The sequence below is a fragment of the Mustela nivalis genome, assembly GCF_964662115.1.
Source record: "Mustela nivalis genome assembly, chromosome: 1".
NCBI lineage: Eukaryota > Metazoa > Chordata > Mammalia > Carnivora > Mustelidae > Mustela > Mustela nivalis.
Genome location: NC_139020.1, coordinates 80,864,519 through 80,882,979, shown reverse-complemented (window position 1 = coordinate 80,882,979; position 18,461 = coordinate 80,864,519). Strand labels below are relative to the sequence as shown.

Genomic DNA, 18,461 nt, shown 5'->3' with positions numbered 1-18,461 from the left:
TAAAATGAGTTTATTGTAGGCAGCATATTGATGGGTTTTGTTTTTTTTTTTTTTAAAGATTTTATTTATTTATTTGATAGAGAGAGATCACAAGTAGGTGGAGAGGCAGGCAGAGAGAGAGAGAGAGGGAAGCAGGCTCCCTGCCGAACAGAGAGCCCGATGTGGGACTCGATCCCAGGACCCTGAGATCATGACCTGAGCCGAAGGCAGCGGCTTAACCCACTGAGCCACCCAGGCGCCCGGGTTTTGTTTTTTTATCTATTCTGATACCCTGTGTCTCTTGATTGGGGCATTTAGCCCATTAACATTTAGGGTAACTATTGAGAGATATGAGTTTACTGCCATTGTATTGCCTATACTGTTACTGTATACTGTCTGTTCCTTTCCGATCTACTACTTTTAGGGTCTCTCTTTGCTTAGAGGACCCCTTTCAATATTTCCTGTAGAGCTGGTTTGGTGTTTGCAAATTCTTTCAGTTTTTATTTGTCCTGGAAGCTTTTTATCTCTCCTTCTATTTTCAATGATAGCCTAGCTGGATATATTATTTTTGGCTGCTTGTTTTTCTCGTTTAGTGCTCTGAATATATTATGCCAGTTCTTTCTGGCCTGCCAGGTCTCTGTGGATAAGTCCACTGCCAATCTAATATTTTTATCATTGTATGTTACAGACTTCTTTTCCCAGGCTGCTTTCAGGATTTTCTCTTTGTTGCTAAGCGTTGTAAATTTTACTATTAGGCGACACGGTGTGGACCTATACTTACTGATTTTGAGGGGGGTTCTCTGCACCTCCTGGATTTTGATGCTTGTTCCCTTTGCCATATTTGGGGAATTCTCTACAATAATTCTCTCCAATATACCTTCTGCTCCCCTCTTCTTCTTCTGGAACCCCAATTATTCTAATGTTCTTTCATATTGTGGTGTCACTTATCTCTTGAATTCTCCCCTTGTGGTCCAATATTTGTTTGTCTCTCTTTTGCTCAGCTTCTTTATTTTCTGTCATTTGGTCTTCTATATCACTAATTCTTTCTTCTGCGTCATTTATCCTAGCAGTAAGAGCCTCCATTTTTTATTGCGCCTCATTAATAGCTTTTTTGATTCCAACTTGGTTAGATTTTAGTTCTTTTATTTATTCATAAAGGGCTTTTATCTCTCCAGAGAGGGTTTCTCTAATATCTTCCATGCCTTTTTCGAGCCCGGCTAGAACCTTGAAAATCGTTATTCTGAACTCTAGATCTGACATATTACCAATGTCCATATTGATTAGGTCCCTAGCCTTCAGTATTGCCTCTTGTTCTTTTCTTTGTGGTTAGTTTTTCTGCCTTGTCATTTTGTCCAGATAAGAATATATGAAGGAGCAAATAAAATACTAAAAGGGTGGCAAAGACCCCAGTAAAATGTGCTTTAACCAAATCAGAAGAGGCCCCAAATCATGGGTGGGAGAAATGGGATAAAAAGAAGTTCAGAAAAAAAATTTTAGAAAAAAGAAAACAAATTTTAAAAAATATTAAAAAGAAAAAATATATATATTAGACTGGAAACTAGAACACTTAATTTTGGGAGTATTTTGGTCTCTTAGAAGAAACTACCTCCCAAAATTTTAAAGAATGAAAAACATATATAAGGGTAAACACAATGAAGGGATGGAAAATGCCTATAAAGATGAAAAAAAAATTTTTATATTTCTATAAAAGGAATTGATAAAGTAATTTGGTTGGGAGAATAAAGAAAAAGAAAGTGGAGAGATTTTGCTTGGGCTGGAGACTAGAACAAGCCCAGAGCTAGATTTAGGGCATATTTTGATCTATTAGAAGAAGTTGTACCCCAAATTTTTTAGAAGAAAAAACCCTACGTGTATATAAAAAATAAACTTAGATACAATGAAGGATAAAATGTGACTATAATAATGAAAGTTCAAAAAAGAAATAATGAAAGTTCAAAAAAGTTTTTTTTTTTTAATGAAAGGTATTGTTAAGATAAACTAGTTTAAAAAACGTTAAAAGAGGAAAGCGTAAAAGTTAAAAAAAATTTAGAAGAAGAAAAAAATAAAATTAAAAAAAAATTAAATTAACTGCAAGACTAAGGAATCATGGGGAGAAAGCCATGAATTCCATGTTTTGCTTTCTCCTCCTCTGGAATTCTGCTGTTCTCCTTGGTACGTGAACTTGGTCCTGGCTGGATTTCTTGTTGATCTTCTGGGGGAGGGGCCTTTTGTAGTGATTCTCAAGTGTCTTTGCCCCAGGCAGACTTGCACCGCCCTTACCCGGGGCCGGGCTAAGTAATCTGCTCCCGGTTTGCTTTCGGGAGCTTTTGTTCCCTGAGCTTTCCATAGAGTTCCGGAGGATGGGAATGAAAATGGCGGCCTCCCAATCTGCGGCCTGGAGGAGCCAAGAGCTCAAGGCCCCACTCCTCAGTGCGCCCTCAGAGAAGAGCACCCAATCACTCCTATCTCCCTGGCCTCCAGCTACACTCTGAGCTCACTGAGCCTGTGACTGGTTCAAGGTAACCCCGAGCTGAGAGCTCACTCCTCAGCTCTGTCTCTGTAGCCAGATTCCCCACTCTAATACCTGTGAGCTCTGTAACACTCAGACACCCCCAATCCTTCTGTGACCCTGCGAGACCAGGGGCCATGCTGACCCCGCGTGGGCTTCACCCCAGTTTAGCCTCTGGAGCAATGTCCCTCAGTGGAGCAAACTTTTATAAAAGTCCTGATTTTGTGCTCCGTTGTTCCACCGCTTGCCGGGAGCCGGTCCCCCCCACCCCCGTGGTCTATCTTCTCGTCGCTTTGGATTCACTTCTCCACCAGTCCTACCTTTCAGAAAGTGGTTGATTTTCTGTTTCTAGAATTGTTGCTGTTCTTCTCTTCGGTCTCCTGTTGGATTTGTAGGTGTTCACAATGGATTGATAAGATATCTAGCTGACGGGCGCCTGGGTGGCTCAGTGGGTTAAGCCTCTGCCTTCGGCTCAGGTCATGATCTCAGGGTCCTGGGATCGAGCCTCACATCGGGCTCTCTGCTCAGCAGGGAGCCTGTCCCCCACCCCCGCCTGCCTCTCTGCCTACTTGTGATCTCTCTCTGTCAAATAAATAAATAAATAATTTAAAAAAAAATAAAAAATTTAAAAATTTAAAAAAAAAAGATATCTAGCTGATCTCCTGCTACCTGATGCAGTCTTAGCCTGTTACTTCTCTGCCATCTTGACTCCTCTTCCTCCTCAGTATTGATTCTTAATGCTGCATAACAAATTACCAAAACCTAGAAACTTAAAACAATATCTGTTATCTCACAGTTTCCTTGGGTCAAGAATCTGCTTGTGACTTAACCGGGTCTTCTGTTCAATGTCTCCCTAGGCTGCAAAAACCAGATATTGGTTTGGCTATGGTCTCATTTGGAGATTTGAGTGGGAAGGGTCTGCTTCCAAAAGTTCTTAGGTTGTTGGCAGTTACTATTGATTTGGGGTAGTAAGACTATAAAGACCTGGGGCTTGTACTGACTATTGGCTGAAGGCAGCCTTTATGTCCTAGAGGAAACCCACACTTACCTGCCAGGTGTAACTCTCCACAGGTGTTTCACAACATGGCAGCTTGCTTCCTCAAGGCTAGCAGAAGAGTCTTCCAATTGCATCTGCTAACAAGATAGGGGTGTGTGTGTGTGTGTGTGTCTGTGTGTGTGTGTGGTACATATGCATATATGAGCAGTGTATGTGGTGCATGTGTGTGTACACATAATAATGTAAACATGGGATTGATATCTTACCATCTTTGCCATTTTCTCAGAAGCAAGTCATAGGCCTCTTCCACACGAGGGAAAGGGATTAGATGAGGGGATGAATACCAGGAGAGGGGAATTATAGGGGGCGATGGAGGGGGAGTCACACTAGGGTCTGTCCACCATAATCGCAATAAACTAGAATACTCAGAAAGGGACTATACTTAGATATGAATGCTTTTTTATTGTTCTTCTGGAATCTAGTTGTTTTAAAAGAAGCTTATAATTCTTTTAACAAAACAATTTTAGTTCCCTTGTATTAAAAAAAAAAAAAAGCCATATAAGCGATCTTGGGCAAGTCCTGGGAAGCTATAGGACCCAGAAGGGTAAAGAAGATAAGTAAGAGAGAGAAATAATGACATCAAGCACAATCAGAAAACCAAAACTCCAAAAACGTAGGTATTACTGGTTGACGGGTTTTGTTTGCTTATTTCGTGATTGATTCTGCTGTAATTTTCCAACAATATTTGGAACTACATGTATTTCATCTGTTTGTATCCAAAGTTGGCTGTTACAGCTGATTTCAACAGTTCATAGAATTACCATCCACCTTCTTCAGTCAATTCCCTTCGCACAACACCTAATCCTCTGAAGTAAGCCTGCTTTTGACTTCAAGTGCTTGAATACTGGGATGTAGCTCACCATCTGTCCTAAACTTTTCAAGTAACTTTTTGCCAAGACAAATGTGGATTATAAGCAACAACCTGGGACATTTCTGGTCTCAGAACAGGAAAAATAAAGGAACCCTTACGTATTTCAAGTACTTTGTTTGTTAGTGGTGTTTGTGGTGAATGAGAAATTGATCCCTAGTTGTGTGAGAAATAGAGAAGTGATCTGCATGCCTATGGCCAAGCATAGACTTCAGAGACTTAGCAGTTTTGAAACTGATATTTATGAACATCTGCTTTTCCCCCATAAATTTTAATATAGATTTCATCCTTTGAAACCTGCAAAACTCCCAGGTGCTTCTTCAGTCTTTATCTTGGGAACATGATTAAAAAAAAAGGTATTAAACTTTAGAATTTAAAATGCTGTATTCAGCATGTTGAGCCTTCAAGATGTCCAATCCCAGAACACAAGCCATAATGGTCTTAATAAAGAGTGCTGAAAAGTATTTATTTCTAGTCCCAGTTTATGCTTTTCATTATTCTACAAATATTTATTTAATGCTTGCTTATGTGATAGGCATTTTTAGTGCTGAGATCATAATAGCCATTATAACAGAGAAAATCCGTGCCTTCATTGTGTTTATGTTCCAGTGAATATAAATGTGCTCTTAAATAATCCCCTTTAAATGTTCATAATACTTTCACATAGGTCATTGGAAAACTTTACATTGGGCTTGCAAGCTGTTGCTGTGAATCCATTCCTGATGGTGGACTAGATTCTGGGACTACAACTTTGAACAAAGTGGATATTCATTCTCCCAAGGAGCTTAGAGTTTGGCATATTTATCACCTCTGTCAAGAAATGCAGACCTGGGAAACAGGAACTTTGGAGCAGAAACTAGGAAGCCACTTGTCCATTCTCTATTTTAGATCCATCAGAAGCAGCTCACACAGTGCTCCATCCCTGGAGCTTTTGGGCTTACGCTGTTACTCTGGGTAGAAGATCACAGCATGTGGACCAGAGGAAAGGGAATAAAATCTCAGCTCAACAGAGGACAAACACGTTCGTCAACTGAGCACGTGTAAGGCTAGCTGGCAAAGACATTAAATCCCTCTTAGGAAAGCAAGTTTTTAAGAGTGCGGTTCTGACCACCCTGTAGCAGAGGCTACAAGTCATTTACATAATAGGAAAGCCTCCAGAGGACAGTAGAGCTATTTAATTTGGTTAGGCTAATCGTATTCCATCCATTTACAGTGTAACGGAACCTCTCTCCTCTGCCTCTTAAGCAGGAATACATTGGCACAATGCCACGGGGCACATAAGACAAGGACAGTCTTCTTGGTGCATCAATTCAATTCAGCTATTGGGAGGGGGAAAATTAATTAATTTACTGATAAGTAATTTAAGACATTATTTTCCATTAAAATTAATACAGCCATATCATGGAATATAATGCAAGATTTGCATATAATCTTAAGATAAAAGGTAGAACTGAAACAGTGCCAGAGCCAAGGGCTGAGGGATTAAGCCTTCTCCCACACATTTCCCATCAGCCCCCTGCAAAGCCAGCCTAACAAAAATAATTTTTTGATACGGATACTCGATTCTCAACTTTACACAAACTGTACATGAAAGACCAACTCCCCCGTAGCATTCCTTTCAACCACAGTGCCACATGGCTACCCCTCCCTTTTACCCCTCTAATGTCTGGGGCAGGCATTAGATGCAAGAAAATGCTGGGCCACTTCAGGCTCACCCCCAACCCTGGGGCCCCCCACGCTCACTGCCTTCCGCATTGAGAGAACTCCCTTGGAGGGGCTTGAGATGGCTGTGGTCGTGCAGGATGGGCCAGTAGAGGTTTTCTCACTGCTTCCTCCTTGTCCTTAGCACCAAGTCTGAGTACTGGCCACCCTACTCCCATGTCCCTTCTTTCAGTCCCAGAATGCTACGTAGCAGGAAGATCAGCTTATGGGTTCTTTGTGCTTTGTGTTCCTGGAACAGGATCTGGACCAGGTACAGCTCCATCTGGAAGAAGTGAGATTCTTTGATGTATTTGGCTTCAGCGAAGCGGCAGGAGCGTGGCAATGCTTCATGTGCAACAATCCCGAGAAAGCGACCGGTGAGAGACCTCTCCTGTCCACTTGCTGCTCAGAATCGCTCGTGCCCCTGGGATTCACAGGGACCTCTGAGCCCTGCATTTCTCGTTGGCCTTCGTCTCACATCCTATGTTGTAATAATACACAGGGATGCCTGATCGCCTCTGTCTTGTGCTGAGAAAGGTATCTCACCAAAGTGGGAGTGAGAGAAAGGGAAGATGTGGAAAGGGGGAGAAACATAAGCCAGAAACAAGCAAGAGAAGCGACTTCCTTATCAAGGAAGCTGTACAGACTGTTTTGCCCTGAAAGCATTCATTTCAGCCCAGGTGACCCTGAGGGTTAGAGAAAAACAACCAACCTCTCAAAAGCCCTGAAGGAAGGAGATCAGACTGAGGGAGTGAATGCAGGCACCGACCCTGTCATCTTGAGGTCATCCCTCACACTCCAGTTTCGTGATGGAGCTACATAAAAAGTGAAACTTTTGAAAAGTGAGGATGTGAGGAATACCTTCATAGCTGTTATTCGCCCTCTCACTTCCTTCTTGTTGCCCAAGGAATTTGGTCTACTGACCTTGCCTAAAAGTACAATTATTAGTGAATATGAACCCAGCCCTTGCTAAATGTGTTAGGTATAGTTCATTAACATTTACAATGATCTTATCAGGTTGGTACTAACGTTATCTCCATTTCACTGATGGGGAAACTGAGGCACAGAGCAATTTGATTAACTGAGGTCACACAGGTAATAAATGAACAATAGTAGGATTTGAACCCAAGCTGACTCCAGGGGCCATGGTTAACATTCTACCGCTCTGCCTCCTCATTACGCTTGTCCCAATCAGACCAGTGGAATTAGGTTGGTAATATGTCTGTCTTCAGAAAGTTATGCTGTCCTTGGAAATGGACTATTTCATCACTCACTTCCTTCTGAGAGGACCCAGACTTCTCAACATGGACACTGCTCACAAACTGCAGTTTCAACTTAGAGAACAGTGTTCAAACCGCGTTGAAAATCCACTTTTTAGGTGATCCATTTGCTAGAGAGCCACAGGTGACACCCCCCCACCACCACAGCCCTTATATCTGTAACCTCCATTTTAGGATTTGGGGGCCTCTTAAAGATTATCCATTGTGGAAAGTCTGTTCTCTTGCTAACTGCTGAGAAGGTAAGGCTGAATGGAAATAAATGTCTTTATTTGGCCAGATGGGGATAAGAGGGGCTCTCGGAGAGGGACCAATTGAAAGGTCTTTCCCCACAGAAAAGGCTGTGGCTGGAGGAAGCTGGCACTGAAGGATGGCGGCCCCTGTGAGGCACAGATTGTTGGCCCATTACAGAGTCTGTGTTGAGCTGATGCCAGAGTGAACACCCCAATTTTAATAAGTTATTTGGGCAAATAAGAAATTGGGGAATTGAAAGTCTCCATTATAAAACTTTGTAATTAAACCTGACTTCACCTATGAAAAAGACAGGGCGTGAAAGAAACTTTATTTGAGAACATGGCGAAGTAAGGCACTTATCTTAGGTGGCTCTGAGAGACCCTTAAGAATTCTCATTCCAAGTCAGCTGAGTCCTTAGTTCAATATACATTTCAGCATTTCTGGCCAATGGAGGCCTCCGAGAAGGGTCTGGAAGTTAGAAACAAAAAGTGTTCCTTTAATATATGTTTTCTCAAATTCGCTGCCATACTCTTGAAAAGGACATTTTGCAATTTACTCTTTCTTACTTGTGTTTCTCACTGTTAAATATAGACTGAGAACACACAGAAATAAAGACTCAAATAAGGCCAAATATTTTATAACAGAACATATTGAATCAAAAATGTTCGGCCCCCAAAACTTCCGTGTGCTTACATTTCTTTGCTCATTTCCTTTTGCTACATAAAAGGGGATGCAAGCCTGCAAGAAATCTTATTTTAAACTATAATTTTCACCAAGAACTCCCGATTCCCTGAAAAATTTATGTAGGTTGTTGATCTCATCTTGTTTTGATACAAGGGTATAGGTTATACATTTCATATAAATGCAAGGTCTGACATCATACCGCTAACACATTATTCATGGAGATGATGGCTGCCTTCATGTTCTTCAATTGTGAGTTTAAATATGGTCAAGGAATAACTAGGAATAAATATTTTATTGTTTGGTTACTCACAACAAGCATAGTACCTGTGTCCCGCTGTTCATTTATATAAGTATGTGTGTTGCCTTGGTCAAATGTCTTCTACAGGCTGCGGCTTTGGACAAAATATGAGCAAGGTGCAAAATCTCCACTCTGAAAGGATTCAGAATCCAGTTAGGGTCAGACAGCATATATGGAAAAGTCTAGCAGACACCCTTGTATGTTTAGGGCACACAATGAATACTTGCTGAGTGAGTGAATGAATGAATAATATTTGGGAATGGCAACATCAGATACACCTCGAGTGTTAAAATAGGATATTTCAAAACTGTGGTTATGTGTTAATCAAATCAAATATATCATTATACGATACCCAGTGCATTGTGAATCTGGTAAATGGAGGCTGGTGCTTCTTTCCTCCTTGAGAGAAGTCAGTAGATATAAAACAAATGACCCACTTCCCTAACCTAGCACCTGACATACTGTGCCTGAGTCCTGTTACCATTCTGGGTTTTAATCAGTGCTCCTGAAGGATTCACATGCCCCTCACAAGGTTTAGCCTCAGAGAGGATGGGGTTTAAAGAAGCAGAGTTGGAGTCTAAGGCATAAGAAATTTTTTAAATGGATTTGGGGTTTTTTTTAAGTACTGACAAATGATACAACAATTGCTGTCAAGTATTCATTGTTCCAGTATAGAAAGAAAGATGCTATTCAGTATCTCCATAAGTGAGGAAATTTCAATTAGACTTCAGGAAAGACATCCTAAAATATAAATCCTTCTTAACAGTGTGTACCCTAAACTATGGGACTCATTCAGAAATTGACAGAAAACCATCTGGCTTATGTGGTCGCCTAAGTACATTCCCTTCTTCAGATCAAAATCTTATCACCCGCTAACACGCTTATCAACATACAGAAATTCACAGGCATTTAATATCTACTAAGTCAGTAAAATGCACTTTGAATCTAGTTAGGTACAGATGAATTCAGAGGAAAATGAAGGCTAAAATAGGCTAAAGATCCTAAAATTATTATAATTACTGCCGTTTATCATGTTAACTATGAGTTAAACATTTTTCTCATTATTATTGACTCCATTTTACAGATGAGGAGACTGAAACACAAAGAAGTTAAGTAATTTCCCCGAGGTCACAAAGCTACTAAGAGGTAGAACCAAGATTTAGTGCAGATTAATTCCTCAACCTGAAATTTCTGCCTCTTGGGCAAATCCAACTTAAGGACATGGACTATTTGAAATTCCAAGACTGATTATTTCACAATGTTATAATATCTTCCTCCCTGCTGACTTATTCCACTTAAAGAACAGAGGCTTTGGTGTGATCATGTGTGGGAAATGATTACATGAGGGAAACGGTTACAGTGAAAGCTATTTCCAATCCCTCCGATTGCTGATTCAGTTTCCGATAATCATTTTATAAAAGTACAGAGTCCACAATTAGCAAATCACTGGAATAACTCAAGAATCCTCTGAGATTTGCTTGGTGGTGTTTATTGCCCATCCCTGTACTCCTCCTGAATGAGAGAATCGAGATTGAGCAAGTGAATAGAACAGAACAGAACTTCCTTCTGGAAAACCAAGCAAATCCCCTTTATCAGTTGGCCTCATGTCTTGGAACTGCAAGTGCATGTTAGCAGTAACAGTGAGTCAGCTCGGCCATCCTGGAACACATCTGGCTCTCTGTTCAGTCACATTTGTCAAAAGGAGGAGGAAGAACTAGGTCGTGACTTTCACTCTTATTTCTTGAGACACAGGGGATGCCTTTGCTCTTACACCCAACAAAAAATAACTTAGACATCTCGGTTTTGGCACGGGTGTCCTCCTCTGTAAATCAGATTGCTTCCCCGTGTGATTACTCACTTAGTCACTAGATACTTGGATGTTGAATGTGTTTGTCCGTAGGAGGGCTCCTTAGCGTATGAAAGAAAATGAAAGCATGTCTTTTTTCAGACGACCTTCTTTCAGGATTGCTCTTTAGAACTTGATTTCAAATCTTTGCGCTATAAAACCATGCTGTCTGTTTTAACACACGGCCAAACAGAGATGGTTTCCAAATGATAGCAAGTGAAGAAAGGCCTCTTGTGAGGAGATTTTCTTCACACCTGCTGGGTAACTGGTAATAGCCTTTGTGGCTTTTGCTCGCCGGATGCCTTCAGCGTGGACTGGCTAACTCTCCACTCAGATGCCCATGCGAGAACATGCTTATGACCTCCGAGGTCAGAGGCCGCAAATAGCTTTGTGAGTCCATTAATATGAAACTTTCCCATTGAATTTCATGGTCAACATTCACAGTACTTTGGAGGTGACAAGAAGAAAGCCCCACTTTGGATTTGTGTGGTGGTAGGTTTGTCATGTGAGGCCTTCCCTCCTTCTGTATATGTTAAAACACTGTCTTATGTGCTCAGTGTTGTTTGAGCACCAAAAGCAATGTGCTGCTTGTGTTCATATTTGTCTACTGCTAGTGACTACTGAATACGCATTCCTTATGTCAAACCGAACCCCAGCTTGTTATTTAAAGATACTTTCTATTAATGACAAAATACACACATATTGACTCAGATAAATCATTATCCCGAAATCATTTTCCTTTTCCTCCTCTTCCCATTTTCCTGTTTTATGCCTTTCTGGCATGGGCATGCCTCTCTCTTTTAAACCTTCCCCCACACACTCACCTCTCTCTCTCACAACACACACATGCTTGCACGTGGGCGCACACACAGTATACGCAGACACACCACCACCCCAGATAATAGATTTCTCTCCTCTGTTCTTTCTGTTCTTCTGGGCTTGTTCTTATCAATCTCCCCCACTGAACAATGAAGCAGGGGCGATTCTTCATCCTTGTATGCCCTACTCAGTACCCAGTGTACAGTAGTGCCCAACAAGTATTTGGCATATGGATGGACTATTGAGTAACTCGTGGATAGTGTAAGTGATACGATGACTATGGAAGATAGAGGATTTGTTGTGAAATGTAATTTTCAAATCTAATGCTTTCTCAAAATTAAATAAACCCTGAACTGAAATCTTAAAGGAGCAACTTTTGCGAAATAAATGTTTTAAAGAAGAAAATGCTGCTGTACGTGGGATTTTAACATACCCAGATCTAATGTTTTACTGAAAGCTTTCAATACACACATACACACAGAGTCCATAGAAAACTTGCTAGTAACATGAGAGCCTCAGTGGGAAATAAGCTGAGATCAGTAACCTAGCCCCCTTCAGGGCTTGATTTCTATTCTTCGTCTCCCATCACTACCTAATCCTTCTGCCTTTTCATGTCAGGTCAACAATCCTATCTTGAAATAGGATAAAACTGTCTGATAGGCCTTATACTGGCAGTCAAGCATAGTCACCCTGTGGTTCTCCACAATAAATCATTGCACATGGAAATGTGTCCTTTTCCACTTGGAGAATCAGTTGACTCCAGCCAATCTATGCAGGAGGAAAAACATGCTTTCAAAAGGCAGACTAGAGTGAGTAACTCAGTCTCTTATCACTACACAGGATTAAGATAACGTTGATTTAAAAAAAATTTTATGTCCCTCCAAAATAAAGCACTTAATATATTTCAAAGGAACTCTAGTCATCACCTTTCAGAGTAACCCTAACTTATTTATTTACCTATATAAACACATTAAGAAAGAAATTTGTTTTTCAGCCACACACTCACCTATATAAATGACATACAGGTGCTTTTAGCAGCCACAGAAAGTCATCAAATATCTCAAGAAGGTGGTGATATTTTGTGAAGGATCTCATCCTTCCCACCTTCTCGTACACATCACCCTTTCTTACATATTCTGTTTCTTCTTCCCAAATGAATTCTTCCATTGGCTTTTTTTAAACTTATTTTATTTAAACTCAATTAGTTAACATATAGTATAACATTAGTTTCAGATATAGAGTTCAGTTATTCACCCACTGCATGAAACACCAAGTACTCATTAAATCACATGCCCTCCTTAAGCTCATCACCTTTTTATCCCATCCTCCCACCCACCTGCCCTCCAGCAACCCTCAGTTTGTTTCCTGGAATTAAGAGTCTCTTATACTTGCCTCCCTCTCCAATTTTGTCTTATTTTATTTTTCCCCTCCTTTCGCCTATGATCCTCTGTTTTGTTTCTTAAATTCCACATATGAGTAAAACTATATGATAATTGTCTTTCTCTGATTGACTTATTTTGCTTAGCATAATACAATCCAGTTCCATCCATGTTGTTGAAAATGATAAGATGTCATTCTTTTTGATGGCTGAGTAATATTTCATTATATGTATATAGTATATGTATATCTTTCACTATATGTGTGTGTATATATATATGTAACATATAGCTATATATAAAGACGTTTTTACATATAAAACTTTATCTATATATATCTATATATATTATATATATATTTATATATAAACCTTTTCTTTATCTATTCATCTGTCAGTGATCATCTGGCTCTTTCCATAGTTTTGCTATTGTGGATATTGCTGCTATAAACATTGGGGTGCAGGTGTCCCTTTGAATCTCAAGATTTGTATTCTTTGGGTAAATACCAGTAGTGCAATAGCTGGGTTGCACATAGCTCTATTTTTGACTTCTTGAAGAATCTCTATACTGTTTTCCAGAATGGCTGTACAGCTTGCATTCCCGACAACAGTGTAAGAGAGTTCCCCTTTCTCCACATCCTCATCAACATTTGTTGTTTCTTTGCTTAATTTTAGCCATTCTAACTGGTGTTATATCTCATTGTGGTTTTGATTTGTATTTCCCTGATACTGAGGGATGGTGAGGGATGTCTGTTGGCCATTTTTATGTCTTCTTTGGAGAAATGTCTGTTCATGTCTTCTGCCCATTTCTTGACTGGACTATTTGTTTCATATGTGTTGAGTCTGTTAAGTTCTTTATAAATCTTGGGTACTAGCTCTTTACTGCTAAGACATTTGTAAAAATCTTCTCCCATTCTGTAGCCTATGTTTTGGTGTTGTCAACTATTTCCTTTGATGTGAAAATCTTTTTATCTTGATGAAATCCTAAGTTCATTTTTTCTTTTGTTTCCCTTGCCTTAGGAGACAAGTCCAGCAAGAAGTTGCTGTGGCAGAGGTTGAAAAGGTTGCCAACTGTGCTTTCTTCTAGAATTTTGAAGCATTCCTGTCTCAGTTATGCCTTTCATCCATTTTGAGTTTATCTTTGTGCATGGTATAAGAAAATGGTCCAGTCTCATTTTTCTGCATGTGGCTGTCCAGTTTTCCTAACACCATTTGCTGAAGAGACTGTCCTTTTTCCATTGGATATTCTTTCCTACTTTGTTGAAGATTTGTTGGCCATAGATTTGGGAGTCCATTTTTTGGGCTCTCTATTCTTTTTTTTTTTTTTTTTTGAAGATTTTATTTATTTATTTGACACAGAGAGTTCACAGGTAGTCAGAGAGGCAGGCAGTGAGAGAGGGGGAAGCAGGCTCCCTGTTGAGTAGAAAGCCCAAGGTGGGGCTCAAGGTGGGGCTCGATCCCAGGACCCTGAGATCAAGACCTGAGTTGAAGGCAGAGGCTTAACCCACTGAGCCACCCAGGTGCCCCGTGCTCTCTCTTCTGTTCCATTGATCTATGTGTCTGTTTTTGTGCCAATACCAAGCTGTCTTGATGTTTACAGCTTTGTAATAGAGCTTGAAATCCAGCACTGTGATGCCCCCAGATTTGGTTTTCTTTTTCAATATTCCTCTGGCTATTTGGACTCTTTCCTAGTTCCATAAAAATTTTAGGATTATTTGTTCCAGCTCTGTGAAAAATACCAGTATTTCGACAGGGATTGCATTGAATATGTAGATTGCTCTGAGTAGCATAGACATTTTAACAATGTTTATTCTTCTAATCCATGAGCATGGAATGTTTTCCTATTTCTTTGTGTCTTCCTCAGTTTATTTCATAAGTGTTCTGTAGTTTTCAGAGTACAGATCCTTAACCTCTTTGGTTAGGCTTATTCCTAGGTATCTTTTGGTTTTTAATACATTAGTATATTGGATTTCTTAATTTCTCTTTCTTCTGTTTCATTGTTAGTGTATAGAAATGCAACTGATTTCTATGCCTAGATTTTATATCCTGCCATATTGCTGAATTCCTGTATGAGATCTAGCAATTTTAGGGCAAAGTCTTTTGGCTTTTCCACAAAAAGCATCATGTCATCTGAAAAGAGTGAGAGTTTGATGTCCTCTTTGCCAATTTGAATGCCTTTTATTTCTTTTTGTTGTCTGATTGGTGAGGCTAGGACCTCTAGTAGTATGTTGAATAACAGTGGTAAGATTGGGCCTCCCTGTCATTTTCCTGACCTTATGGGAGAAAGTTCTCAGTTTTTCACCCTTGAGAATGATATTTGCTGTGGGCTTTTCTTAGATGTGTTTTTTTATGACATTGAGGTATGTTCACTCTATCCCTATACTGTGGAGAGTTTTAATCCAAGAAAGGATCCTGTATTTTGTCAAGTGCTTTTTCTGCATCAATTGAGAGAATCATATGGCTCTTGTTCTTTCTTTTATGTATGTAGTGTATCACATTAATTGATTTCCAGATGTTGAACCATCCTTGCATTCCAGGAATAAATCCCACCTGGTCATGGTGAATAATCCTTTTAATGTATTGTTGGATCCTATCTGCTAGTGTTTTGGTGAGAATTTTTGCATCATCTTCATCAGTAATATTGGTCTGTAATTCTCCTTTTTGATAGGGCCTTTGTCTGGCTGATCCTGCCAGTCAGCCTCCCATGTTGCAGCCAGAATGGTCTCTTCAAAATGCAGCTCCGATAGTGCCACTCCCCTGCATGAAACCTTACAACAGCTTTCCACAGCTCTTAGCTTAAAGACCAGATTCTACAATATGCCCCTCACAGCCTCACAGGCAATGGTCTTTCCCATCCTCTGCAGCCTCATCTTTTCCCATATGTCATCTATTGTCTTTCTACTCAGGCTAGAAGGATCTTCTTTCAGTTTCCCATATACACCATGCTTCTTCCTGTCACTTCCTCCCCTCCTTATCTGGTTAATAGAGATCTTAGCCTCCCCATTACAATTCAGATTCACTGCCACAGGGAAACCTTCTATGACCTCCCTAATACTCACGTCCTCAAAGCCCTTCAGACTTCTACTCATGACAGTTGTTACACCTGCTGTTTTGTGTTTTTATATGTGGTTATTTGATTAATGTCTATTTCCTCTGGTAAATAGTAAAGTCTATGAAGGGAGCTCTCCTCATCCATCCATCTTCAGCCCCTAGCACACAATGCTCAATAAATATTTACCAAATAAGTGAACATCCAAAGTTGGTATCATCTCAGAAAATTTTTAGTAAAATTTTTCTCAGGTAAATGGTGACAAAAAACAAATTAATGAATTCACAGTGATTCATTTTAAGAGACAAAAGTATTAATATGATAACATTTAGTGCCAAATATATTCTTTGAATAAATAGTATCTTCTTAAATAAGTTCTTTTCAAAAGTAATATGAGATATCATTTTATTTATATATAATATAAATATATAATTATATATTATATATATAAATACATGCAAATATCATATATAAATATATAAATATCAAACACAGACAAAGCATGATGGCATACATGTATACATATTACAGATAAAGCTTCCAACTTCTATTTATTGCCAAAAGATTTGAACCGCAACAGATGGAACTTGTGCTTAATCAATTCTATAAAAGCATTGCAGACAACACCTTAGAATGTACTAATATGCCAAGAATGTACAGGGAGCTGGAACAATGGCTAGGATATGCTCAATTTACACAACCCAAACAAGCGGACAAGAAAGTATGTCATATCTCTTTTTCCCTGTGCAAGGAAAGCAGCTCTATAGTATACGGCAGTGTGGGAAAGCAGTCAACATCTACAACTGTCTAAATCCTATGGCCAGTTTTGCCAGCAAGACAATTAATTCATATTAATGGAATGGCAGTGTGCACCCAACACAAGAAACATGTGTGGAATCCTTCTCATTAAAAGTTCTATCCTAAAGTTGAGCAATTATCTTTATTCACTTCCATTCTCCCTAATATTTTCCCTTTGGTCCCTACCAGTCATAATGGGCAAGTCTGGGCCAGTCTTCATTGATAGCTTACCAGGAAGGCATTAAAGTAGATCATGCTTGCTGCACAAAACTAGTGAACAGGGGATGCCTGGTGGCTCAGTGGGTTAAACCCTCTGCCTTTGGCTCAGGTCATATTCCCTCCTGGGATTAGGCCCCACATCGGGCTCTCCAGAGAGCCTGCTTCCTCCTCTCTCTCTCTCTGCCTGCCTCTCTCCTACTTGTGATCTCTGCCTTTCAAATAAATAAATAAAATCTTAAAAACAAAACAAAACAAAACTAGTGGATGGATTACCTTCATAGGAAGTGGCTTTAGAATTTTTGTTTCACTGATGATATAAAAAATAAGCCAAGTTCCATGAATGTTGATTCTGAGCATTTTTTCTTTAACTCAATTGATTTAATCCAAAGACATGCATGTTATCTTATACTGCTATCCTGTTTTTTAATTATATGGAAATGTCATAAACAAATTTTGTCCCATTATTGGTTTTGCAGTTTAACTAGTTTGTGTATTATATGTCCTATTACTGTCATCAACCATGAAGTTGCTTTAATTTCCTAGAGGTTCTTGAGCTTCTTGATTGAGAATCACCTGGGGATCTTATTAAAAATATAAGGCCCCTCACCACCACCCCCCCAAACTATGATTCAGTAGATTTGGGCAGCACCTGGGAATGTACATTTAACAAACCAGCAAGTAACTCCAGTGTAGGTGGTCCTCAGAACACAGTCTGGAAAACATTGTTCTACAAGCTTCTAAAATAGTAGTTCTGAGGTTTCTTTAGATAAATAGTTCAGTGATTGATAGAGAAACCTAAAAAACATACTATGTTTTTTGTTTTGTTTTGTTTTTTTAAGATTTTATTTATTTATTTATTTGAGATGGAGCACGAGTAGGGTGAGGGGTGGAGGGAGAGAGAAGACGACTCCCTGCTGAGCAGGGAGCCCAATATGGAGTTCAATGTGGGGCTCGATCCCAGGACTCCAGGATCATGACCTGAGCCAAAGGCAGACACTCAACTGACTGAGCCCTCCAGGTACCCTGTGTTTGTTTGTTTTAGCATACTATGTTTTGATGGATATAAAATTATTGATGAAGGAAGCCATTCATTTACATGTGAAAGTGTCCTCCTCAAAGGGCTGCTGTCAAATTGAATTTGTCTGTCATATTCTGGGCCACACAGCATCTTGTAGAATGTTTCAAAATCCATGTTGGATTATGCCTCCTCATTCATTCACTACTGATAAAGAAATATGACCCCCTAAAATACTGCCTAGATATTCATTGGAAACATACCATTTGTTATGATCCATAGTGATTTCTAAAACCACAGACACTCAGTTTACTAAATGTGGCTTCTATGACCTCCTCATCTAATACTTCTATCCCTCTTTAGGCATTTCCTCTGTAATTAGGGTTGGCTTTATTAGAACTGGCATGCATACAAAAAAAATCAGTAAAGCCATGGAAGGGAATTCCAGTAAATCTGAGACTCTCAGTGCATACAAAGAAATTCCCCACAAACTGTATCAGAGTTATAATTCCCAGAAGCAATAATTTCAAGGGAAATTGAAAAAAAAAAAACACCTTTTTCTCAGTTCTTATTTAAAAGTGAAGTCTTTGAGATCTATATATTTTTTTCTTCCAGAATATGCCTTCTTTTGAAGGTATTTACCTTTAATAGTCAGGAAAGACTATCTAAGAATTCTCTCCTTATTCCTAACACCTTCATGTAGATTTCACTACATTCTTGATTTGAGGGAGGG

The 18,461-nt window shown here is 39.5% G+C and overlaps 1 protein-coding gene across 7 annotated transcripts in view; it reads left to right on the top strand.

The window, feature by feature from the left end:
* VEPH1 (ventricular zone expressed PH domain containing 1) overlaps positions 1-18,461 on the top strand; it is a 247,105-nt gene that overhangs the window by 214,834 nt on the left and 13,810 nt on the right. For all 7 annotated transcript variants that reach the window (XM_082685585.1, XM_082685582.1, XM_082685578.1 and 4 more), the window contains one exon: positions 6,374-6,491. In XM_082685585.1, the coding sequence (XP_082541711.1) occupies positions 6,374-6,491 (118 nt within the window). The remainder of the gene's footprint in view (positions 1-6,373; positions 6,492-18,461) is intronic.